Source organism: Passer montanus, unplaced genomic scaffold (genome assembly GCF_014805655.1).
Source record: "Passer montanus isolate IOZ18808 unplaced genomic scaffold, ASM1480565v1 scaffold98, whole genome shotgun sequence".
Lineage (NCBI taxonomy): Eukaryota > Metazoa > Chordata > Aves > Passeriformes > Passeridae > Passer > Passer montanus.
Genome location: NW_024375256.1, coordinates 986922 through 1009762, shown reverse-complemented (window position 1 = coordinate 1009762; position 22841 = coordinate 986922). Strand labels below are relative to the sequence as shown.

The window sequence follows — 22841 nt, the reverse complement described above, 5'->3', positions numbered from 1 at the left end:
AAGCTAATCAACAGCAGCTGTCCCTTGTCCCCATGGCAGCTTAGTCCCCTTCTGGCCTCCTCTATGCACAATTTCCATCCTATTCCCCTCCCTGTTCTCCTGGCTCTTGTCCTTAATTCCCAGAGGGGTTTTACTGCCCTCTTCTTCAGCTCCTTTGTGCTTCCCATAGCCTGGATCTTCCTTCCCTCTGCAAAACACTCTGCACCCTCACTACACTGGACCTTCCAAAGGTCTGACAGTCCCCTGTGCCACTAGAATTGTGCATGGAGCACCTTTTTCAGCTTTTAATTATGTTTGGAGAAGAAATCTTTCCCCCTTCTTTGTTTGTCTATCGCTTATTCCCTCACCTTCATTCACCTAGAGCATTGAGTGAGGTAAGCCACAATCAAACCTTAACTCATCCTTGTTCCCGTAAAGCTTTTTTCCCTTTTTCTGCTGAGTAATGGTGAATACATGGAATAAATCCCTGTTGCTGCTGTATTGGCTCCCTGGGGGATGTAGCTGGGCTGGGTGTGCAGACCCTGAGTCTCAAGCCAGCCCGCCCTGGCTCCATTCCCCACTGGTATATCCAAATCCCACGGGATCCCATCCCTGTAATTTGGCACTGGGGCAGCCTGGGCCCCCATGCCCAGCGTGTGCAGCTGGGCCATTTTCATGCCTGCCAGAGGGAAGGGCTTCCCAGCGGAGGAAGTGGGTAAGCGTGGGAGCAGCCTGTGGGATCAGCCTGCCCGCGGAGCTGTGAATGGCCCTTTGGCAGCCGCGCGGCTCCAGGCATCAACACCGAGCGAAGGCACATGATGGTCAGATGGGCCCTGTCCCCACAGCCCGCCTGGGCTCCCTCCGGCGCCGGGCTCGGCAGCGTCCCATTTAACCGTGCCTTTGACGATTCCTATCGCGTCCCATGCCTGCCGTTGTACAACATCTTCCCCGGGGCCGTGGCAGTGGCACCCTCCCAGTGCCAATGCGTGGGACAGCCCGGACCCTGCAGTGCATGGGGTCCCATGGGTCCCCAAGGTGCGTGGATAGCTCAGGGGGTGTGGATGACCCCCACAGCAGATGGGACCCCCCAAGACAGGAGTCCCACGGGGCACACTGACCCCTGTAGGACACACAGGCCTGCAGGGCACAGGGGACCCCTCAAGATATGCAGGCCCCCAGGGTTCAGGGGTCCCCCCCTAGTGACACAGGACCTTAGGACATGTGGGGACCCCAAGGTGCACAGTCCCCCAGGGCACAGAGGACCCCTATGGCAGCGTCCCCAAGGTGCATGACCCCAGGGGCGCATGGACCACCCCAGGGCATTTGAGACCCCTGGGCACATGGTGATCCCAAGCAACCGGGGTCGCCAGGGCCATCCTGGGGGTGTCTCAGCCCTGGCCTCGGCAGCAGCCCCCCTCACTGCCGGGTGCCTCCCTCACGCAGGTGCCCACCCTCCTCGGAGGAGGAGCCGGGGGAGCCGCTTTAAAGTGGGGCAGAGAAAGGGCCCTTTCTTCCCCAGCACCCTGGGCCGGCGGGCGTGGGACGCCGGGCAGCGCTGGCACCGAGAGCGGCCGCCGCACCGGAGGGTCCCGGCGGGCACGCGACACCCCCGGCACATCCCAGGCCTCCCGTCCCCAATTCCTCGGCATCCCCTCGGCCTCGCCGCCGGGCGCCGCGGGAGAACTGGCGGGGCACAACGGGGGCTCGGGGGCTGTGCGGGTGCCACGGGGGGCCCCGGGGCTGAGGAGGGGGTCATGTCGACGCTGGCCCCCCTGCGTCTGCTGCGCGAGCCCTCGAATGCCAGCGAGGGCAACCACAGCAACGCCACGGTCGGGGCCAGCGGTGGCTGGTGCCAGGGGCTGGACATTCCCAACGAGCTGTTCCTGGCGCTGGGGCTGGTGAGCCTGGTGGAGAACCTGCTGGTGGTGGCCGCCATCCTGAAGAACAGGAACCTGCACTCGCCCACCTACTACTTCATCTGCTGCCTGGCGGTGTCGGACATGCTGGTGAGCATCAGCAACCTGGCGGAGATGCTCTTCATGCTGCTGCTGGAGCACGGGGTGCTGGTGATGCGCCCCAGCCTCGTCCGCCACATGGACAGCGTCATCGACACGCTCATCTGCAGCTCCGTGGTCTCGTCCCTCTCCTTCCTGGGGGTCATCGCCGTCGACCGCTACATCACCATCTTCTACGCGCTGCGCTACCACAGCATCATGACCCTGCAGCGCGCCGTGGTCACCATGGCCAGCGTCTGGCTGGCCAGCACCGTCTCCAGCACCGTCCTCATCACCTACTACCGCAGCAACACCGTCCTCCTCTGCCTCATCGGCTTCTTCCTCTTCATGCTGGTCCTCATGCTGGTGCTCTACATCCACATGTTTGCCCTGGCCCGCCACCACCTCCACAGCATCTCCAGCCAGCAGAAGCCACCCACTGCCCACCGTGGTGGCAGCCTGAAGGGCGCCGTCACCCTCACCATCCTCCTGGGCGTCTTCTTTATCTGCTGGGGGCCCTTCTTCTTCCACCTCATCCTCATCGTCACCTGTCCCACCAACCCTTTCTGCACCTGCTTCTTCAGCTACTTCAACCTCTTCCTCATCCTCATCATCTGTAACTCGGTGATTGACCCCCTCATCTACGCCTTCCGGAGCCAGGAGCTCCGGCGGACGCTGCGGGAGGTGGTGACGTGCTCCTGGTAGGCAGGGGGACACGGTACCGGCACGGCCACCCCCGCCCTGAAACGGACAGATGGACGGACTGACGGATGGACAGGACGAGCCGCGGGGTGCCCGGTCCGGGCGAGGGACTCGCGGTTCCCAATAAAGGCTCTTTGCAGTGACGCTGTGACCGGCATCGGGCGGCCCCGGGGAGCCCCGAGGGGAGAGGTCCCTCCCGGTCCCGCCGCTCGGTCAAGGGTCACTTGCTCCCGGCGGGAACCGGGAAGGACCGGCTGGGCGGCGGGAGGCTGGACCCTGCGCGGGGGGTGGTCCCGGCCGCCCCCGGACAAAGGGCCCATCACCGTCGCCTTTGTTCTCGGGCCGCGCCCGCCGCCGCCCACCTCGTCACCGGCACCGCCACTGTCCCCGGTCCCGCGGGGGCCACCGGCGGGCGGGACCCCCAGGGTGGCCCTCCCGTACCCTGTCCCTACCCCTCCCCGTTCCGGGACGCGGCTGGCAGGGGTGTCCCCTGTGTGTCCCCCCGCCCCACCACCGCCGCCGCCGCCCCCCGGGATGCTCCCGCCACCACCGGCTGGTCGCAGGGTGCCCGCGCGGGTCCCGGGGTGTCCCCGCTCCCCGCGGGTGTCCCCGCAAGCGCCCCGCCCCCCGCCTTTGTCCGTCAGCACCGCGGACAGCGCCCGCCCGCCCGCCGGGGGTCCCGGTGCCCCCCGCCCCGCTGAGCCCCGCTCGCCCTTTGGGTGCCCTCCGCCCTGCTCGGGGTTTGGGGTGTCTGGGGGATCCCCCGCCCCGCTGAGCCCTGTGCGGGATTTGGGGGGTCCTGATCCCCCCCGCCCTGCTCGGGATTTTGGGCGTTTGGGGGATCCCGGTGCCCGCCGCCCCGCTGGGACCTGCCCAGCCGTTCGGGGAGTCCCGGTGCTCGCCGCCGCTCCCTGCCTGGGGATTTCGGTGGTTGGGGTACCCCAGCGCCTCCTGCCCCACCCAGCCCTGCCGAGGGATGGGAGGATCCCGGTGCCCCGTGCCTCGCCCGCGGGTCTGGGGGTGTTCCGGTGCCTCCCGCCCTGCTGAGCTCCCCGTCCTCCCCAGTTCTGGGAGGTGATCAGCGACGAGCACGGCATCGACCCCAGCGGCAACTACGTGGGGGACTCGGACCTGCAGCTTGAGCGCATCAGTGTCTACTACAATGAGGCCTCTTGTAAGCGACCCCCCCGGACCCTCCCCGGCAGGGCAGCCTGGCACCCCCGCCCTGGGCTGGGCTGGGGCCCCAGTCTGACCCCCAGTGCAGGAGGAGCTGGGTCTGCTGGGCTGGGCTGGGCTGGGGAGGGGGCACACAGACAGACCCACCCCCTGGAGGTGTGGGGTGGGCAGGCACGTGCACCCCCCCGTGGGACCGTTTCCTTTGGGGCAGGGGGCAATCGTGCACGCCCAGTTCCATGGGACCCTGCGATTTGGGAGGGGTCACACACAACACCTGCACCCAACCCCCTGTTGGCCCCGGGAGGGCAGACATGTGCACCCGCCCCCTCACACCGTGTCCTGGGGGGGGGCAGGGGACACGTGCTCCTCCAGGTTCATGGGACCCTGTAGCTTGGGTGGGGGCATGACACATGTCCCACCCCATGGGACACTGCGGTGTGGGGGGGACACCCCAGTCCCACGGGACCCTGGGGTTTGTGGAGAGAGGGACACCTGCACTGCCCCTGTAGGATCCTGTGGTGTGGGAGGGACAAAACACCAACATCCCCCCAGCCCACGGGGAATGGGGCAGACATGTGCACACACCCCATTGTTCGGGGGACACGAGACATGCACCCACACCACACCTGGGATTTAGGGTGGGGGGACACAACCTGTGCACCCAGCCCCGTAGGACCCTGCAGGGTGCAGGGAACACCTCTGGGGCGGGATGGGGGGCAGCAGCAGGTCCCCTCCCGTCACGGGGTCTCTCTCAGCTCACAAGTACGTGCCTCGCGCCATCCTGGTGGACCTGGAGCCGGGGACGATGGACAGCGTGCGCTCGGGTGCCTTCGGCCACCTCTTCCGCCCCGACAACTTCATCTTCGGTAGGTCCCCGGGCAGGGAGGGAGGGAGGGGTGCACCGTCCCCCGATGTTCCCCCAGCCCCGGACCCGCCCGGCCAGTCGCCGTCCCCGGGGCGCTCGGCGGGCACACCCCTCCCGCGCCGCGGGGCCCGGCGCTGCCGGCTCGCCGCCAAACCTCTGCGGTTCCTGCTTCCCACCCCGCCCCGCCGTCAGATCTGCCCGGTGCTGCCGGCGGCAGCGGCTGGTGCCAGCCCCGATGCTCTCCCCGCTCCCCTCGGGCCGTGGGCGTGGGGGGCCAGCGGCCATCGGAGCCTCTTTTCTTTTCCCAGGGCAGAGCGGTGCCGGGAACAACTGGGCCAAGGGGCACTACACGGAGGGGGCCGAGCTGGTGGACTCGGTGCTGGACGTGGTGCGGAAGGAGTGTGAGAACTGCGACTGCCTGCAGGGCTTCCAGCTGACCCACTCGCTGGGCGGGGGCACCGGCTCGGGCATGGGCACGCTGCTGATCAGCAAGGTGCGCGAGGAGTACCCCGACCGCATCATGAACACCTTCAGCGTGGTGCCGTCGCCCAAGGTGTCGGACACGGTGGTGGAGCCCTACAACGCCACGCTGTCCGTGCACCAGCTGGTGGAGAACACGGACGAGACCTACTGCATCGACAACGAGGCGCTCTACGACATCTGCTTCCGCACCCTCAAGCTGGCCACCCCCACCTACGGCGACCTCAACCACCTGGTGTCGGCCACCATGAGCGGCGTCACCACCTCGCTGCGCTTCCCCGGGCAGCTCAACGCCGACCTGCGCAAGCTGGCCGTCAACATGGTGCCCTTCCCGCGGCTGCACTTCTTCATGCCCGGCTTCGCGCCGCTGACCTCGCGGGGCAGCCAGCAGTACCGCGCCCTCACCGTGCCCGAGCTCACCCAGCAGATGTTTGATGCCAAGAACATGATGGCCGCCTGCGACCCCCGCCACGGCCGCTACCTCACCGTGGCCACTGTCTTCCGTGGCCGCATGTCCATGAAGGAGGTGGACGAGCAGATGCTGGCCATCCAGAGCAAGAACAGCTCCTACTTCGTGGAGTGGATCCCCAACAACGTCAAGGTGGCCGTGTGCGACATCCCGCCGCGGGGGCTGAAGATGTCCTCCACCTTCATCGGCAACAGCACGGCCATCCAGGAGCTCTTCAAGAGGATCTCGGAGCAGTTCACGGCCATGTTCCGGCGCAAGGCCTTCCTGCACTGGTACACGGGCGAGGGCATGGACGAGATGGAGTTCACCGAGGCCGAGAGCAACATGAACGACCTGGTGTCCGAGTACCAGCAGTACCAGGACGCCACGGCCGAGGAGGAGGGCGAGATGTACGAGGACGACGAGGAGGAGTCGGAGGCGCAGGGCGCCAAGTGACGCCCGCCGCCCCCGGCGCCGCCCGCGCCCCCCGGCTTCGCGCTGCTGCAGCCCCAGGTGCTGCTCCCCCGCCATCCCCTCGGTGTCTCCTGACCCCATCCCCCCCTGAGCCGGCTCGGCCCCTCGCCCCCCTTCCTACCTCCCCCCTTTTCGTTTTTTACTGGTTTGTGTCTTATTATTTTTTTTGAATACTTAATAAATTTATTGCTGTCCAGGTACTCCCTGTCTGTGCCTGCCGGGTAGGGGGGACAGGGGACACCCACACGGTTCTGCCCCCCCAGCCATTCCCAGCCAGGGGAGGTGTTTGGGAAGCCCCCATGCACTACACCCCACCCTTCTGCCCCTCAGATCCGGCTGCCCCAGGCGGGCTGTGCCTTTGTCCCCACTGTCACCCTTCTCCATGCTGGGGGGTGTGGCAGGACACAGCTGGCCCTTTGTTCCCCGAGCTGGGGTGGCAGCACAGACCCCAGAGCTGGGTGTGTGCCCAGCTGTGGAGCGCTCAGCACACTCCTGGACCCCAGCCCCCGGGCTTGGAGGCATTGACGGGCAGGGCTGTGGGGATGGGGGTACTGGGGATGAAGGCTGCAGGGGTGGGGTCTGTAGGGGTGGAGACAGTGGGGATGGAGGCTGTGGGGCGTGGGGATGGGGGCTGTAGGGACAAGGTATGGTGGGGCTGGGGGTAGCGGGGGACAAAAGGGGCTGCGGGGCCCTCGCGGGGCCGCGATGCGTGGGCGGTGCCGGTACGTGGTGACCGTGGGCCGGAGCGGGCGGTGGCGGCGGGGCAGGGCGGGGGCACGGGCGTGGGAGGCGGAGAGACGCGTCTGTCCGCGGGGACCGGGCCGGGAACGGGAACGGGAGCGGAGACGGGGTATGGTGCCAGCACCGAGGCGTCGGGGCGGGGGCGGTGCTGGGGTGGTGGTGCTAGTGACAGAACGCCGGTGCCGGTGTGCCGGTGTTTGTGTCGCTGTTTGTGCCGGTGTGCCGGTGTTTGTGTCACTGCCGGTGCCGCTGTGTCGGTGGCAGTGCTGGCGTTTCTGTGGGTGTACCCGGGTGTCGGTGTGGGGGTGTCAGTGCCCGTGCCGGGGTTTCAGCGATGCTGCTGGGGTGCCGGTGCCGGTAGCCCCGGTGGTGTACCGGGGTGTTGCTGCTGCTGGGGAGGTGGCAGCGCTGCGGTGGCAGTGCCAGGGGGTGGTGCCGGTGCTGGTGAGGAGGCGTTGGTGGCAGTGTGGGCGCTGCTGGGGTGCCATTGGCGCCTGGCATGGGGTGACTGTGCTGGTGCCGGGGTGCGGGTGCTGGGCAGGTGCCCGTGCTGGGGGGTCGATGCCGGGGTGCCAGCGCCCGTGCTGGGCTGACGCGGGCAGTGTCCCCGGGCCGGCAGGACGGCGGCGATGGCGTCGGAGGAGCGGCTGGCCCGCTTCCGCCAGGCCCACCTGAACCCCTTCAACAAGAGCCCTGAGCAGCCCGAGCGCCCCGACGGAGCCTCCCCTGCCCCCGGTGGGTGCTGCCTCCCCCGCCCCCCCTGCCCCACACGGGGGTGGGCACCAGCCCCAGCCCCTGTTCTGGGGCGGTGCAGCCCCCCATGAGACCCCCCTTGCAGCCCCGCAGCCGGATCCCACCCCCGGGGACCCCGAGGGCGCCCTGGACCTGGGGCTGGCCGAGGACCACTTCTCCCGGCCCGTGGTGAGTGGGGAGGGGCTCGTGGGGCCGGGGGGCACGCGGGGGGCTCAGCTGACCCTCCTGCCGCTGCGGCGGTGCCGGCAGGGGCTGATCCTGGCGTCGGACGTGCCGCAGCTGCGCCGGGCCATCGAGGAGTGCAAGAGGGTGATCCTGGCGCTGCCCGAGCACTCCGAGCGGCAGAAGGACGCCGTGGTGCGCCTCATCCACCTCCGCCTCAAGCTGCAGGAGCTGAAGGTGGGGCTGGGGCTGGGCCCAGGGGCAGGGCGTCGCTGTGGCTGGGGGTCCGTGCTGACACCCATCCCTGGCAGGCTGGACCGGCCTTGGAGCAGCCTGGGATGGTGGAAGGTGTCCCACCCATGGCAGGGGATGACCTTTAAGGTTGAACCCAAGCCATTCCATGATTCCTCAGTTCCCTGACCCCCCTTTCCCCCAGCAGGACCCTGGTGAGGACGAGCCCAACATCCGGGTGGTGCTGGAGCATCGTTTCTACAAGGAGAAGAGCAAGAGCGTCAAGCAGATGTGCGACAAGTGCAGCACCATCATCTGGGGGCTCATCCAGACCTGGTACACCTGCACAGGTGGGTCTGGCACCCCGTCCCCTGCCCGTCCCTGTCTGCCCATGGCCACGCTGAGCCCCAGCCGTGCCCCCCAGGCTGCTACTACCGGTGCCACAGCAAGTGCCTGCCGCTGGTGAGCCGGCCGTGCGTGCGGGCCCAGGTCAGCCACCAGGCCGAGTACCAGCTCAGCATCTGCCCCGAGAGCGGGCTGGACAGCCAGGACTACCGCTGCGCCGAGTGCCGGGCCCCCATCTCCCTGCGTGAGCCCTGCTCCGGGGGCTGGGGGGCTGGGGGGAGCTGGGGGAGCAGGGGACGGGAGCCCCAGGGTCATGGGGCTCTGTGGGGCTTGAGGAAACCAGGGCTGGGGGGCTGCAGGGACTGGGGGAGCTCTGTGGGGCTGGGATGAGCTGAGAGCTCTGTGGGGTTGGGGGGTTCATGAAGCTCTGTGGGACTGAGGGGTGGTGAGGATGAGGGGGCTGAGGGAGCCTCTGGGGCTGGGCTCCCCTGGGGGGCTCTGTGGGGCTGGGGGAGCTGCTGGGGCTGAGGGCTGGGAGGTGTGTGGGGCTGGCAGGAGCTGACGGTGTGGGCTCTGGGGGGGCTGGGAGCCGTGGGGGCCTGGGGAAGGTGACACCGGGGCCCCGCCGTGTCCCCAGGTGTTGCTGGGTGTCCTGGGGGCACGCGCAGGGTGTGGGCTGAGCAGAGAGCAGGGCGGTGCCAGTGCCAGCCCCGTGCCAGCCCCGTGCCGCCGCAGGGGGGGTGCCCAGCGAGGCGCGGCAGTGCGACTACACCGGCCTCTACTACTGCTCCAGCTGCCACTGGAACGACCTGGCCGTGGTGCCCGCCCGTGCCATCCACAACTGGGACTTCGAGCCCCGCAAGGTGCCCCTGGCGTGGGCTGGGGGCACCCTGGGTGTCACAGGAGACCCTTGGGACAGTGACCCTGAGTGGAGGCCACCTGGGGGGGCATGTCCTTGCTCGTGGGGGTCCCTGGGAGGTGCATCCCTGGGTAGAGGTGACTTGGGAGCTGTGTCCTTTGTCATGGGGGTCCCTGGGGGGCATGTCCCTCGGTAGAGGTAACTTGGGGGATCCCATCCTTGATCTTGCTTGTCCCTGGGGATCATGGCTCTGTGTAGATGTCACCTGGGGGACCACACCCTGGTCATGGGGGCCACGTCTCTGGTCATGGGGGCCACGTCTCTGGTCATGGGGGCCACGTCTCTGGTCATGGGGGCCACGTCCCTGGTCATGGGGGCCGTGTCCCTGGTTATTTGGGTCGCTGGGCAGAGATCACTTGAGGGGAAGCCGTGTCCCCCGGCCTGTGTCCCCCAGGCAGTGTCCCTGTGGTGGGTCCTGGGTGGTGGCAGCAGGGTTGGCAGGTGCTGACGGTGGCCCTGGCGGCGTTGGGCAGGTGTCACGGTGCAGCATGAGGTACCTGGCACTGATGGTGTCACGGCCGGTGCTGAAGCTGCGGGAGATCAACCCACTGCTCTTCAACTACGTGGAGGAGCTGGTGGAGATCCGGGTGAGTGCTGGCTCTGGGGAGGACACCCCGCAAGGGCAGGGGACACCACAGAGGCCTGTGCAGTGAGCACGAGGCGGGGGCACCCCAGTGGCACCCATTGGTTCCACAGGGAGGAAGCAAGGTGGGGTGGGGGGTTTGGGGCAGATGCCCAGCCTGTAACAGGCATGAACTTGACTCAATCTGGTCTTTTTCTTGTCATGCTCCTGCCCCCATCCTTATCCTCATCCTGCCCCTACCATTGCCCTTTTCCCTATGGTCCTATTCCTGTCCCCACCTCTGTCCCCATTCCTGTATTTCCATCCCATTCCTGTCCCTGTCCCAATCCCCATCCTGTCCCATTCTCACACTGTCTCCATCCTGGTCCTGCCACTGCTGTTTGTCCTGTCCTGGGGATCCCTGCCCCGTACCCATTCCCGTCCCCTCCCACGGTGTCCCTGCAGAAGCTGCGCCAGGACATCCTGCTGATGAAGCCCTACTTCATCACCTGCAAGGAGGCGATGGAGGCGCGGCTGCTGCTGCAGGTCGGGCTGGGGCCAGGGCCAGGCGGGGCGGTGGCGGTCACACAGCGGTGACAGACACAGCGGTGACAATCACACCTTGGTGACGGTCACACAGCAGTGACGGTCACACAGAGGTGACAGTCACACACTTTCCCCCCCAGCTGCAGGACCGGCAGCACTTTGTGGAGAACGACGAGATGTACTCGCTGCAGGACCTGATCGACATCGAGGCCGGGCGCCTCGGCTGCTCGCTCACCGAGATCCACACGCTCTTTGCCAAGCACATCAAGCTGGACTGCGAGGTGAGCCCCTGCTGGGGGGCAGAGCTGCGGGGAGACCCCCGAGGAGGGCTGGCAGGGCCACCCGTGCCACCTGCCGCCTGCTCCCCCAGCGGTGCCAGGCCAAGGGCTTCGTCTGTGAGCTGTGCCGCGAGGGCGACGTGCTCTTCCCCTTCGACAGCCACACCTCGGTGTGCGCCGACTGCTCCGCCGTCTTCCACAGGTAGCGGCACGCTGGGGCGGGAGGCGGGGACGCGGGGGTGGCAGGGGGTGACCCAACACTGTCCCCTCCCTCTCCAGGGACTGCTACTACGACAACTCCACCACCTGCCCGCGCTGCGCCCGGCTGAGCCTGCGGAAGCAATCCTTGTTCCAGGACTCCGGCACGGAGGCAGAGCCCTGAGGGGGGTCTGGCCCCACTGTGGGGGTCTCAGGCCCAGGGCTGCCCCCCACCCACCACGGGGCCCTGGGATGGACACAATCAGCCCAGCGGGGTTTGGGCACTGGGGTGGCCCTGGCTCTGGGATCCTCTGCTCGTGGACGGGGCAGCGCTGCCGGGAGGGAATCACCGCTGGAGCCCAGCCCTTCCCGGCAGCATGGAGAGCCTCACCGGAGGGCCGGGATCCGGTAAAGGCCCCACAGCGGCTCCTGCCGTCCGTCCCTGCCGGAACCGGGCTGCGGGCCGGGGCCGCTGCTGCGCTCCCTGCCGTGACAGCTGCTGGCAGCAGGGCTCAGCCCTGGCACCGCCGTGGGACCGAGTCCCTGGCACACGCAGTACCCGACTCTGGTCCCTCCCCAGCCCGCGGCATCACCGCTACCGGGCCGAGCTCCGGGGGGTGCTGCGGGATCCTCCCCGGGCTGGACCGGGTGCGGTGCGGCGCCGCTGCCTCCCCTTCTCCCGGTGTGTCCTGTAGCATTAAGGAGCCTCTTTGCGCAACCCAGCACTCGTGTCCCTGCTTCGGGCGGCGCCGGGGGGCTCCGGGGGCACGGGCAGGATGTGCGAATGCCCGGGGCTGGCAGCCCGCGGGATGGAACTGCGCTGCGCGACGTGCTCGGGGATGTGCCGCAGTCACCGCCGGTCTCCCGCCCACCGGGAGTGGCCGCTGCCCCGGTGCCCGGTACGGCCGGCACGCCCTTCCCGCTGCTCCCGAGCTGTTCCGTGCCCCCAGCTCCTCCCGCTCCCCCACGCGGCGGCGCAGACGGGCAGAGGCCGGCGGTGGGTCGGTCGGTCGGTTTTACCGGATCACAGCACTGCTACATCAGAACCGGGCGGGCACCGGCACCGGCCGCGCTCCGTCGGGCCGCGCTGAGCCGTGCGGCCCGTCCGGTCCTGCCCCATCCGCCGCTCCAGGGGCCGGCGGGACCGGCCCGGTTTCCCCCCGGGGCCGCGGGCTGAGGGCAGCCCGGTAGGTCCCCGCCGCGGGGCTGGGGCCGCCTCTGCCCTCCGGGCGGGCTAACGGGAGTCCTGCGCCCGGGGACGGGTTCCATCGGTACCGACGGGACCAGCACCGGCGTGTCCCGGTGTCCCGCGGCGGGTTCTGTCCCTACGGCTCCCGCGGGCGCTCGGCGGGCAGGAAGGCGTCGGGGGGTCCCGGGGGTCCCGGCGGCAGCTCGGGGTCACTCAGGTGCTTCTTGTCCCGGCCCTGCTCCCGGGCGCGGCTCCAGGAGGGCGAGCGCAGGTACCCGGCCCGCGGGGCCGCCGGCGGCTGCAGCCCTGCGGGACGGACCCCGCCGGTCAGCGGCGCACCGGCACGGCCGCGCACACCGGCACCACCGGCCCCGGCCCCCCGCTCACCGCCGGGCGTCTCTGCAGCCGCGTTCTCCTCGTCGGAGTCGGCGAAGACCTCGGCCAGCTCCTGGTCCGACATGTCCGTCAGCTCGGTCAGGTCCAGCAGGTCGAAGTGCACCTCCAGCGAGGACACGCTGCTCAGGGGCTCTGCGGGCACCGGCCGCGGCTGGGCACCCACCCTGGCCCCAGCGGGGCGCTGCTGCTTGGGGAGCTGGGCGATGAGGGGCTTGGGGGGACCATGACTGGCTGGGGGCTAGCAGGGGACTCTAGGGGTGCCAGGGGACCCCAGGGACAGGAGGGAGAGCCCAGGGGATGACAGAAGACCAGGAACAGGCAGGAGACCCCGAGGGCCGGCAGGGGACTCTCGGGGACAGGCAGGATACCGCAGAGCAGACCCGAGGTGCTGGGGACAGGCAGGGGAGGCTGCGGGCAGGCAGACATCCCAGGGACAAAGCAGGGGACCTCAGGGACAGGCAGGGATGGCAGGGACAGGCGGGGACCGCAGCTCAGGGCCTCACTCACGTCGGCGCTCGGTGACCTGCAGCAGGCCGGCGCTGGGGATGGGGATGCCACCCTGCTCCTCCGCGGGGACTCGGGGGGTCTCCTGGGCCGGCCCGTGGGTGGGGGTCCCTGCGGGGCGCTCCGGGACCAGGGGCTCCTTGCCAAGCTCTGCCACATCAGCACCTTCGGCGTCAGCGGGGGCAGCTCCTCTCGGGCCCCCAGCGCTCGCGGGGTGCCCAGCCCGGGGCCGGGGACAGCAGGACCCCCGGGAGGGGCGGGGGGCGGCAGAGCTGCCCGAGACCCTCGTGTCGGAAGCTGGCAGCCCCCGCCCCCCGCCCCGCGCCCCCTCCCCGCGCAGCCCCTTTGTGTCGGCGAGACAAAGCGCAGGCTGTGCCGGGGCCGGACAAGGGCGGATTGTGCTGGGACTGTCCCCGCCAGGAGCGACACACGGCCACGGCCGTGCCACAGCCCGGGGCACACAGCGGTGGCACAGCCCGGGGCACACGGCGGTGCCACAGCCGTGTCTCGGGGCTCAGCGGGCACTGGGGGTGGCAGGAGGCCCTGTGTGCCCAGGGCAGCCGGGGGCACACAGCACCCTGTCCCCCGAGGTCGGTGCCGGTGCCCTGGCACCACGTGCCACCACCAAACCGGGTGACAGGCTCAGGGATGGGCATCGCCGCGCTCCCAGCAGGATGGTGACAGCGGGGCAGGGACAGAGACCCCCAACCCCCAGGGAAAGGGAAGTTCCTGCTGCTGGCACGGGGAGCTGCGGGGCGCGGGCAGGACACCGGCGGGACAGCAGCCCCGACAGCGGCTCTGCCACATCCTGACCCCGCAGGGGACATCAGGCGCCCCTGGGGCCGGGAAAGGGGCTCCTCGTCCCGCTCCAGAGCAGAGCAGAGGAGATCCCCCCGCGGCGGGCACGGGGGCTGCCCGCTCTGCCCGCTCCCGCTGCCCCGGCCCCGGGGGTGACACCGTGCCGTGTCACCGTGAGGAGCAGGGCCCCCCGCCCGCCCCACGCCCCCACCCACCGGGGCGCTGGTCCCGGCTGCAGAATTCCCCTCTGGCCTCCGCCTGCATGGTCCCGCCGTGCCACCGGCCGTGTCACCAGCAGTGTCACCAGCCCGCTCGGGCCCGGGCTCACCGGCTGCCTGGCGGGAGCGGGGCCGGATCACGCATCTCTCCCGCACGCCGTGTGCTGACTCACGGCACCCGCAGAGCCGGGCAGCCGCCGGTACCGGCACCCCCGGCACCCCCGGTGGCACTGTCCCCGCGCGGGCCCGGTGTCCGCCGCTGCCCCGGTGCCCCGGCCGGGCTGCCCCGCGGTGTGCGGGCCACGCGCGGAGGGACGGGCGAGCAGGGCAGCCCCGGCACCGCCTCCGCGGCCAGCTTCAGCCCCCCCAGAGCTCCGGTCCCCCCAGCACGGCCCCCCTGTCCCCGAGCCCCTCCCAGCGGCACTGGCACTGCCACCGCCCCGCGGGATGGCTGCAGGGCACCCACTGCTCCCCTGGGCACCCCAGGGCTCTGCGTGTCCCGTGGGCACCCCACCGCTCCTCCGCACCCCCGGGCACCCCACTGGCCCCCCACCTTCCCTGGGCACCCCGTGGCCAGCCCAGGTGCCCGGTGTGCTGCCCTGCCCGTCTGAGCGCCCGGCCACCCCCGTGTCACCGCACCCCAGCTCTGGGGCACCCCAGCGCCCCCCGAGAGCCCCCCGAGAGCCCGGGCCCTGCGGGGTCCCCGGACACCCCCGTGTCCCCCCACATTCTCCGGGCACCCCGCCGCTCTCTGCCTCATCCCCGGCTCTCCCTGCACAGACCCCCCCGGGGTCGCGTCCCCCCGCCCCCCAACTTGTCCGCCCCGCGGGGCCCGGCCCGGTTCCGCGGCGATGGGCGTGCCGGCCCGGGCTCCCGCTCTGCCCCCCGCCCTCACCTCCGGTGGCGGCCGCTGCCGGAGCCGCCATGGGACCGGGCTGGGGCTGGTGCCGGTGCCGGTGCCGGTGCCGGTGCCGGTGCCGGTGCCGGTCCGGTGCTGGGCGGGCCCGGTGCCAGCCCGCAGCCCGCACGGTCCTGCCCGCCGCGGCGGGGGCGGGGACACCGGGATGGGCGGGGACACCGGGATGGGCGGAGCCAAGGGGCGGGAGCACCGGGGGGACAAGAGAGGGCGCGGAGAGGACCGGGGAGAGCGGGGGGCACTCGGGCACCGCGGGTGCAGCGGGGACCGGGGAGCAGAGCCGGGGAGCGCAGCTGTGGGGCCAGCCCGGGTCACAGCGGTGGGCGCGGGGTGCAGAACCCTGGGCCGGGCACCGCGGGACCCCCGGGTTTGTCCCCCCAGTCCTCCCCGACCTCCCCGCCCCCCGGTTCCCCCGGAACCGCTCGGTTCCGCGGTCACCCCGTTCCGTCCCGCGGTCCCCCGGCGCTTCCTCCCCGCCCGGTTCCCGCGATGTCCCCGGCTGCTTTTCGGTGTCCCCTCCCGGTGTCCCCCGGTCCCTCCCGGTGCCGCCGGCCCCGCCCCCGTTGCCAGGGCGGAGCGTGGCGTTGCTAGGGGGCGCGTCCTCGCGCAGTGCCGCTCTCGCGAGATCTCGCCGTCCTCTCGCGGGACCTGCCGTCCGTTGCTCGGAGACGCCGGTGCCGCCGTCCGCCGCCATGGTGAGAGCGGGGCCGGGCCGGGCCGGGACCGGGGAGAACCGGGGGGAACGGGGGCTGGGGGAGAACCGGGGCTGGGGGGAGAACTGCGGTGGAGCCCCGCGCCCCGATGTCTGCGGGCCCCGTCCGGTCCCGGTGCGCTCCCGGGGCCCGGCTCGGTGTGGCCGCTGTCCCCCGCAGGGCTCAGCGCGGATCCCTCCTCGCCCGTTCACCTCCCGCGCGTGGCTTTCCGTCCTCAGGCACCCAAGAAGAAAGCGGGGAAAGGGGGCAAAGGCCCGGCGGTGGTGGACGCCCTGGCCCCGGAGGACATGAGCAGGGAGCAGGTGAGCGGGGCGCGGCCGGGAACGGGGGCGAGCGGCTCCGGGGGCCCTGCCCGGCGCCGGGCCGGCTCTGGGGACAGCAGGTGCAGGGGACAGCGCCAGCAGCCGGGTCTGTGCCGCTGGCCCTGCCTGGGGCCGGGCTGGGCCGGCTGGGCGGGTCCTGCTGCTCGGGGAAGGAGCAGCCCCCTCATCCAGCCCCGTGTTCTGGGCACTGCCCGGGCCACTCCTGCAACCTTGGGGCCTCTCAGGACAAGCAAGAGGGGCTGGAGCATGTCCAGAGAAGGGGATGGAGCTGGGGAAGGGTCCACAGGACAAGGAGGGGCTGAGGGAGCTGGGAAGGGGCTCAGCCTGGAGAAAGGAGGCTCAGGGGGTCCCTGTGGCTCTGCACAGCTCCTGCCAGGAGGGGACAGCCGGGGGGTCGGGCTGTGCTCCAGGGAACAGGGACAGGACAGGGGGCATGGCCTCAGGCTGGGCCAGGGCAGGTTGAAGTTGGATATTGGGAAAATTTCTTCCTGGAAGGGGTTGTCCAGCCCTGGCCCAGGCTGCCCAGGGCAGTGGTGTGGTCCCCATCCCTGCGGGGATTTAAGAGTCAAGTGGATGTGGCACCTGGGGACAGGGGTGAGGGGTGGCATTGGCAGTGCTGGGGGAACAGCTAAACTTGGTTTTGGAGGCTTTTCCAGCCCAAACAATTCCATGAACCAGAAGTATCTGAGCACCTGAGTGTTGTGGCAGGGAGAAGAATTATAAAAGAAAGGCCTCATTAAACCAGGCCTGCTCTGTTAAACCAATACTTATCCTGCCACTTCTGAGTGCAGCTAGTACTCTGCAAGTTCCCATGCAAGAACAGACCTGGAATGGATAGTTTGCTAACATAACAGCCTATTCTTGGGTGAAAAATAGGTGCACCTGCATCAACATTAGATCTGTTCCATGAGAACCCACAAAAGAAAAATGTCAACAACCCAAACCTCAGCACGTACACACAAATCACCTTGTGACCAATAAACTAAGTGCTGAGAAAACTGCCAGCCTGTAGGTGTTGCACATGAGGTCTGTGAAAATATAAAATGAGTTATGTGAATGGAGACTGGGCTTGTCCCACATGAAGGAAATGGGGCCTGGCTTGTTTGATTCGGATACCTGGGAATTACTGGTGTTACTGTTACTGGTGTTGCTGGTGTAACTGTTACTGGTGTTACTGGTGTTGCTGGTGTAACTGTTACTGGTGTTACTGGTGTAACTGTTATTGGTGTTAGTGGTGTTATTGGTGTTACTGGTGTTACTGTTACTGGTGTTACTGGTGTTACTGGTGTTACTGTTGCTGGGGGGTCGGGTCTGTTACTGGTTGGTGTTACTGGTGTAACTGTTACTGGTGTTAGTGGTGTTATTGGTGTTACTGGTGTTTCTGTTACTGGTGTTACTGGTGTTACTGTTACTGCTGTTACTGGTGTAACTGTTATTGGTGTTACTGGTGTAACTGTTACTGGTGTTACTGGTGTTGCTGGTGTAACTGTTACTGGCGTAACTGTTACTGGTGTTACTGGTGTTACTAGTGTTACTGGTGTTACTATTACTGGTGTTACTGGTGTTGCTGGTGTAACTGTTACTGGTGTAACTGTTACTGGTGTTACTGGTGTTACTATCACTGCTGTTACTGGTGTTGCTGGGCACTGCCAGCCATGCCCCATCCCGGGCAGGGTTTCTGTGACTCTGTTCCAGAGTCTCTGGGTCACTCAGGGCCCTGCACGGCTCCACCCCAGCCCGTCCTGCCGGCTCTGGGCTCTCCAGAGCCCTGTCCGCGGCCCCCTGGCCCTCACCTGCCTGCTCCCTGGGCTGCAGCTGCTGCAGCACGTGGTGCATCTGCGGGAGGAGCTGGACCGCGAGCGGCAGGAGCGCAGCTCCTTCCAGCTGGAGTGTCACAGGATCCAGAGCTACTGGGAGATCACGCGCGGGGAGCTGGAGGAGAGCAAGGCAGAGCTGCGCGGGCGCGACCGCCAGATGGAGGAGGCCGAGGAGAGGCACCAGCTGGAGATCAAGGTGGGCTGGAGGGCCCACGTGAGCCCTGGGCAGCTCTGAGGAGGAGAGAGGAGGAGGAGCTGGGCAGGATGCCACCCAGGAATGTCCCACCAGCATCCCAGATCCAGGTGTCTCCTGCTGAGCCCCTCCGCGCTCTCTGGCCTGTCCTCAGGTGTACAAGCAGAAGGTGAAGCACCTGCTGCACGAGCAGCAGGAGAGCCTGACGGAGCTGAAGGCAGAGGGACTCCTGTCCCTGAAGCGGGCCCAGAAGGATCACTGGGAGCAGGAGCAGGAGCTGTGGAAAGAGAAGCGCTCCCTGAACACGAGGCTGAACGAGCAGGAGCTGGCCAATGAGGCAGCCATCACCAACCTCTGCCTGGTACGTCCCTGCTGGAGCCACCTGTGGGCTGCCTCATCCCCGTGTGGGAGCAGGGGTGGGATCTTGCCTCCCTGACTCTCTGTGGGGTGGGATGGGATTTCTGCTGCAGGAATGGGGAGAAAGGATTCCTGGGTGTCCCCCCTCCCACAGTGGGGAGCTGTGAGAGCAGCAGGAGAACCTACAAGCCACTGTTTGCATCAACATGGGATCAGAGTCCTTTCCCAAAGAGCAGGAGGGAGTCCCTGGGCATGGGCTGGCTTGGGGTTTGGTTGTTTCTTCCAACACAGAGTTTCTCCCTCACAGAAACATGAGGAGGAGATGGCCCGGCTACGCAGTGACTTCGAGCTGCAGACCAAAGGTGAGGGCATGAGGCAGATCCCACAGGAGCATCACAGGGACAGCCGCTTCTGGTTCCCAGCCAGCACCCTGAGCTCATGGGGGCAGGTTCTCCCCAGTTTTGGCCATTCTTCCCTTCCCTGTTCTGGCCATTTTTTCCTCCCAGTTCTGGTCAGCTTCCCACCCCAGTTCTGGCTGATCTCCCCCACTGGAGCTTCTGGCCAGTTTTCCCCATAAATTCCAGCTGCTTTCCCTCCCCAGATCAGTCTAGTTTGCCCTCCAGTTCTGGCTGGTTTTCCCTCCCAGTTCCAGCTGGTCCCAACCCACACAGTTTTGGCGAGTATTCCCTCAGTTATGGCTGTTTTATCTCCCTTCCCCATTCTGGTCACTTCTCCTCCCCAGTTTCAGCCAGTTTTCCCCCAGCTCTGACAATGTTCCCCCAGAGATGGAGGCCAAGTACACCAGGAAGATGCAGGCCCTGCGGGACGAGCTGGACCTGCGGAGGAAGACAGAGATCCACGAGCTGGAGGAGAGGAAGAACACCCAGATCAGCGAGCTGATGGGGAACCACGAGGGGGCTTTTGGTGCCATCAAGAACTACTACAACGATGTCACTGCCAAAAACCTGACACTCATCAACCTCCTGAAGGTACTGCCCGTCCCAGTGCCACCCCTGCACCCAGGACTGCTCCTGCTGGGTGTCAGCTGGCTCTGGCCGTTCCCAGGTGTCAGTGTGGCTGCTGCTGGTGGCCTGCACACCAGCACGTGAGTGGGGAGGGTGTCCTGAGGGTGTGGGGAACTCCGAGGGGCTGGGCAGCTCCCAGGAGCCAGCACTTGTGTTCCCAAGAACAGGAGCAGGTGGAGGACCTGAAGAAGAAGGAGGCTGTGCTGGAAAAGGAGAAGGCAGATGTGCTGCGTGAGAACAAGGAGCTGACACAGCCCCTGCAGGAGGCCCAGGAGCTGGTGGCTGAGCTGCAGAGGAAGTTGGTTCACTATTACAAGGACAAGGAGGCCCTGATGGTGAGTGGCCAGCCCTGTCCTTTCATGGGCTTGTTTCCAGAGGGAAAGCACTGATCTCTGCCACTTGGTGTGCCGTGATTGCTGGGCACAGCAAGTCCTGTCCTGCTTACTGTGTGTTTGGGATCTCAGGTGGGGATCCAAAGAGAGACTGGAAGGGAGACCAGCCCCACTGCAGGGCGGTTGGTGTGGGTGCTGCCTGGTTTTCTCTCTGCTGCTCACTCTCCTCCCTTCCCAGAACACATCTCCAACACCTCCCAGCTAATCCTGTGCTCTTTAATCCTCCCTTCCCATTCACAGGACTCCAAAGCCCGTCTGAAAATCACCCAGAAGGAACTGAAGGACCTTCAGTGGGAACACGAGGTGCTGGAGCAGCGGTTCAGCAAGGCGAGACCTGCAGGCAGAGCTGGGCATCCCATCCCCTCTCCAAACCTTCCCCAAACCCTCTGCAGAGCACAGGGCGTGGGGCTCAGCAGAGGCCGTGCTTAGCCCAGGGCTTTGCCAAGCTAATCCAGAGTCGGGTGATAACTGCTGCTCCCAGCAAAGCTGCTCCCAGCCCAGCCTCTCCCACGGTCAGCAGACAGGCCTGGCCTTGTCCTTTGCTGAGCAGTCACGCACGCTGCGGCGGGGCCCCGGGCTGCGTGGGGCAGAGCAGGGATGGGGGGCACTGCCAGGGCCCCTCCTCCTGCTCCCTCCCCTTCTGGGGTGCTCGGGAAGAGCCCTGCAGAGCCAGTGCTCCCCCCACTAACCCAGATAAATCTTACGAGGCAGGAGAGAGCTCATTTGCAATTCGTAGAAATCCCCAGGAATATGAACATTGATCCGAGGCCTCATTAACAATCCATCATTAAGACAGCGCCAGATTCAGAGCGTTCAGAAATAGGCTTTGGAGGAGAGACTGTGTCCTAATTAGGACACTTATTAACTAGCTGTGAGCAGGGACTGCTGCCAGCTGTGGGGATGAGAGGAGAGACCCCCGTGTGCCGGGGGCCCTCGCTGGGGTCTGAATTAGTGCTGCAGGGAGCCCGTTGGGGCAGTCCATGCCTGGAGGGGAGGAGGAGGAGGAGGGAGAAGCGCAGGTGCTGCACCACGGAGGGAGGGAGAGAGGGGAGGGGGGAAGCTGTGCTGCAGCACCTGCTTTTCCTGTGGGCTGCAGGTGCCGTGGGGAACGGCCGGGCTGAGCTGCTGGACCAGTTTTCTGCCATGTTTGTGCTCCACACCATTGTGCAGAGCCCAGGCAGCCTTGTGCAGGCCCCGTGTCCCCTGGGGTCCCGAGGGTGCTGTGACACCGTGCTGCCTCCCGGGGCAGGTGCAGGAGGAGCGAGACGACCTCTACCAGAATTTCACCAGAGCCATTAACGAGGTGCAGCAAAAAACGGGGTTCAAGAACCTGCTCCTGGAGCGCAAGCTGCACGGGCTGCTCAGCCTCCTGGAGCAGAAGGAGGTGCAGCTCAGCGAGGTCGCTGCAACCGCCAACCTCGACCCCAGCGCGCTCTCCTTGGTCTCGCACAAGCTGGAGGTACCGGGGCCCGGCGAGGGCTGGGTTTGGGGGGCACAGCCCACTGTGGGGTGCCTGCTGCCCCTGGGAAGCTCCAGTCCCCATCCTGCATGGCCGTAGGTGGCACGTCACTCGTTCCCAGCACTCCCAGGGCCACGTGTGGTGCCGCGGGGCACTCGGCTCTGCCTCGAGAGCACAGCGTGTGGGTGTTGGAGTTTGGCACTGAGCTGTCCCTCAGGTGGGGCCTGCTTGGAGGAGCGTGGCCGCAGGCTCCGTGGCACTGCCAGCATCCTGTGCTGCCACACAGCCAGCTGACTGCCAGGGGCACCCAGGGGCTCTGTGCAGGGGGGGCTGCACCTGGTGAGCCTCGCCTGGCCGTGGGGACAGTGCAGACAGGATCCTGGGGCTCTGCGGTGCCTGCCGTGCTAAAAATACCTCTGCAGAGAGCCTGGAGACCCACATTCCTGCAGCCTGCCGCAGCTGGAGCCAGGGAGCAGCGCTTGCTGCGGGTTGGGCACAGACACAGAGAACACACAGGGAACGAGGGCTCCACCACCTGGTGCCCTCCTGCTCGTCCCCACCCAGCTCCCTGCTGCAGGGGGAGTCAGGGAAGCTCTGGGATGCTTTGGGATGCATACCAGGCCTATGGGACAGGCAGCGGATGTGTCACCTCCCAGCAGGTGGAAGGAAAGCACATTCCTGGGATGGCATCACTGGCGTCAGGCTCTCCTGCAGCTGCTGGGGTCCCTGAATTCCTGCTCTCAGCTGCCTCGGGGAGCCTGGCTCCCTGTAATTCCCGTGGTGCCGCGGCAGCAGGGTGGTGCTGCTGGAGCAGGTGCTGCCAGCACTCCCCACGCAGCGGGGCAGACTGGGATGGCTGTGGTGTTCATCTGGGAGCTGCCTGTCCCTGCCCGGGGCTGGCTGTCCCTGGCAGTGCCACTCAGAGGGGGCAGGGTGGTGGCCACCTGCCAGGCCGTGCTGCCAGCTCCTCCGTGTGCTCTGCCACGGCCAGCCTGTCCCCAGGGCTGGGCAGAGCAGCCTCATCCCAATCTCCCTTTGCAGGACTTGCTCAGTTCCAAGAATGCCACCATCCAGGACCTGCAGCTGCAGCTGGCCAGAGTCTGCAAGGTAAGGGCGGGGAGGAATCCTGGAGAGGTTTAAGAGCCGTGTGGATGTGGCACTTGGGGACGTGAGTTAGTGCTGGCCTTGGCACTGCTGGGGGAACAGTTGGACTCTGTGATCTTAGAGGCATTTCCAACCCAAACGATTCTGTGATTCCATGGCTTTGGCTTGGGGGTTGGAAATGAGGCTGGGGGTGCAGGGAGCTCTCCTCTGCTGACAGAGGGGCTGACAGGGACCCTTTCCTCACAGGCACACAACGACATGCTGCAGACCTTCGAGGCAAAGCTGACAGCCTTTGGCATTCCCCTGGACAACCTGGGTTTCCAGCCACTGTCCTTCCCCTTCCCAGGGCAGGAACTGGGGCAGGGCCCTGCTGGACTCGTTTCAGTGCCCACCTGATGCTAGCAGCACTGAGGGTCCCAGTGGCACACTGGTAGTGGGGCTGTGCCCTTTAGTGTCTTCAGGAACCTCTCCTCCCAAGGGGGACCACAGCTGGAGGCTCCAGGCATCCCTCCCACCCTACCAGGCTGCCCTTGGGGCTACCTCTGTTTCCACAAAAGTGAAGGTGATTTTTTGAGACAAACAGT

The 22841-nt window shown here is 67.1% G+C and overlaps 4 protein-coding genes across 11 annotated transcripts; 3 read left to right on the top strand and 1 right to left on the bottom strand.

Annotated features, from left to right (window-relative positions):
* The first annotated feature begins 1733 nt into the window (after positions 1-1733).
* On the top strand, positions 1734-6316 carry TUBB3 (tubulin beta 3 class III). The gene is made up of 5 exons (XM_039696500.1): positions 1734-2674; positions 3320-3455; positions 3741-3849; positions 4607-4717; positions 5025-6316. Exons 1-5 carry the CDS (start codon positions 1734-1736, stop codon positions 6098-6100), a joined length of 2373 nt encoding a protein of 790 aa, XP_039552434.1. The 3' UTR covers positions 6101-6316.
* Positions 6317-6777: 461 nt separating this feature from the next.
* Positions 6778-11571, top strand: DEF8 (differentially expressed in FDCP 8 homolog). Of its 3 annotated transcripts, none has more exons than XM_039696419.1 (12): positions 6778-6840; positions 7479-7594; positions 7698-7780; positions 7892-8011; positions 8214-8355; positions 8430-8594; positions 9086-9213; positions 9743-9856; positions 10297-10377; positions 10518-10658; positions 10748-10857; positions 10935-11571. In XM_039696419.1, the coding sequence occupies exons 1-12, from the start codon at positions 6824-6826 to the stop codon at positions 11035-11037; spliced, it is 1320 nt and encodes a 439-aa protein (XP_039552353.1). In that variant the 5' UTR covers positions 6778-6823; the 3' UTR covers positions 11038-11571. The 3 variants fall into 3 exon arrangements, with proteins under 3 accessions (XP_039552353.1, XP_039552351.1, XP_039552352.1); XM_039696417.1 differs by having other exon boundaries at positions 7862-8011; XM_039696418.1 differs by lacking the exon at positions 6778-6840 and adding an exon at positions 6913-6968 and having other exon boundaries at positions 7862-8011.
* Positions 11572-12148: 577 nt separating this feature from the next.
* Positions 12149-14956, bottom strand: DBNDD1 (dysbindin domain containing 1). Of its 3 annotated transcripts, none has more exons than XM_039696421.1 (5): positions 14854-14956; positions 13956-14075; positions 12946-13092; positions 12430-12570; positions 12149-12348 (listed from the first exon to the last, which is right to left on the bottom strand). In XM_039696421.1, exons 2-5 carry the CDS (start codon positions 14002-14004, stop codon positions 12179-12181), a joined length of 507 nt encoding a protein of 168 aa, XP_039552355.1. In that variant the 5' UTR covers positions 14005-14075; positions 14854-14956; the 3' UTR covers positions 12149-12178. The 3 variants fall into 3 exon arrangements, with proteins under 3 accessions (XP_039552355.1, XP_039552357.1, XP_039552356.1); XM_039696423.1 differs by having other exon boundaries at positions 13956-14071; positions 14854-14920; XM_039696422.1 differs by lacking the exon at positions 14854-14956 and having other exon boundaries at positions 13956-14698.
* Positions 14957-15433: 477 nt separating this feature from the next.
* GAS8 (growth arrest specific 8) lies at positions 15434-22840 on the top strand. 4 transcript variants are annotated; one of them, XM_039696416.1, is made up of 11 exons: positions 15434-15569; positions 15806-15889; positions 17726-17923; positions 18075-18281; positions 18585-18639; positions 19061-19266; positions 19470-19637; positions 19935-19997; positions 20950-21153; positions 22195-22260; positions 22504-22840. In XM_039696416.1, exons 1-11 carry the CDS (start codon positions 15567-15569, stop codon positions 22651-22653), a joined length of 1404 nt encoding a protein of 467 aa, XP_039552350.1. In that variant the 5' UTR covers positions 15434-15566; the 3' UTR covers positions 22654-22840. The 4 variants fall into 4 exon arrangements, with proteins under 4 accessions (XP_039552350.1, XP_039552348.1, XP_039552347.1 ...); XM_039696414.1 differs by having other exon boundaries at positions 20944-21153; XM_039696413.1 differs by having other exon boundaries at positions 19935-20021.
* Position 22841: the final 1 nt, after the last annotated feature.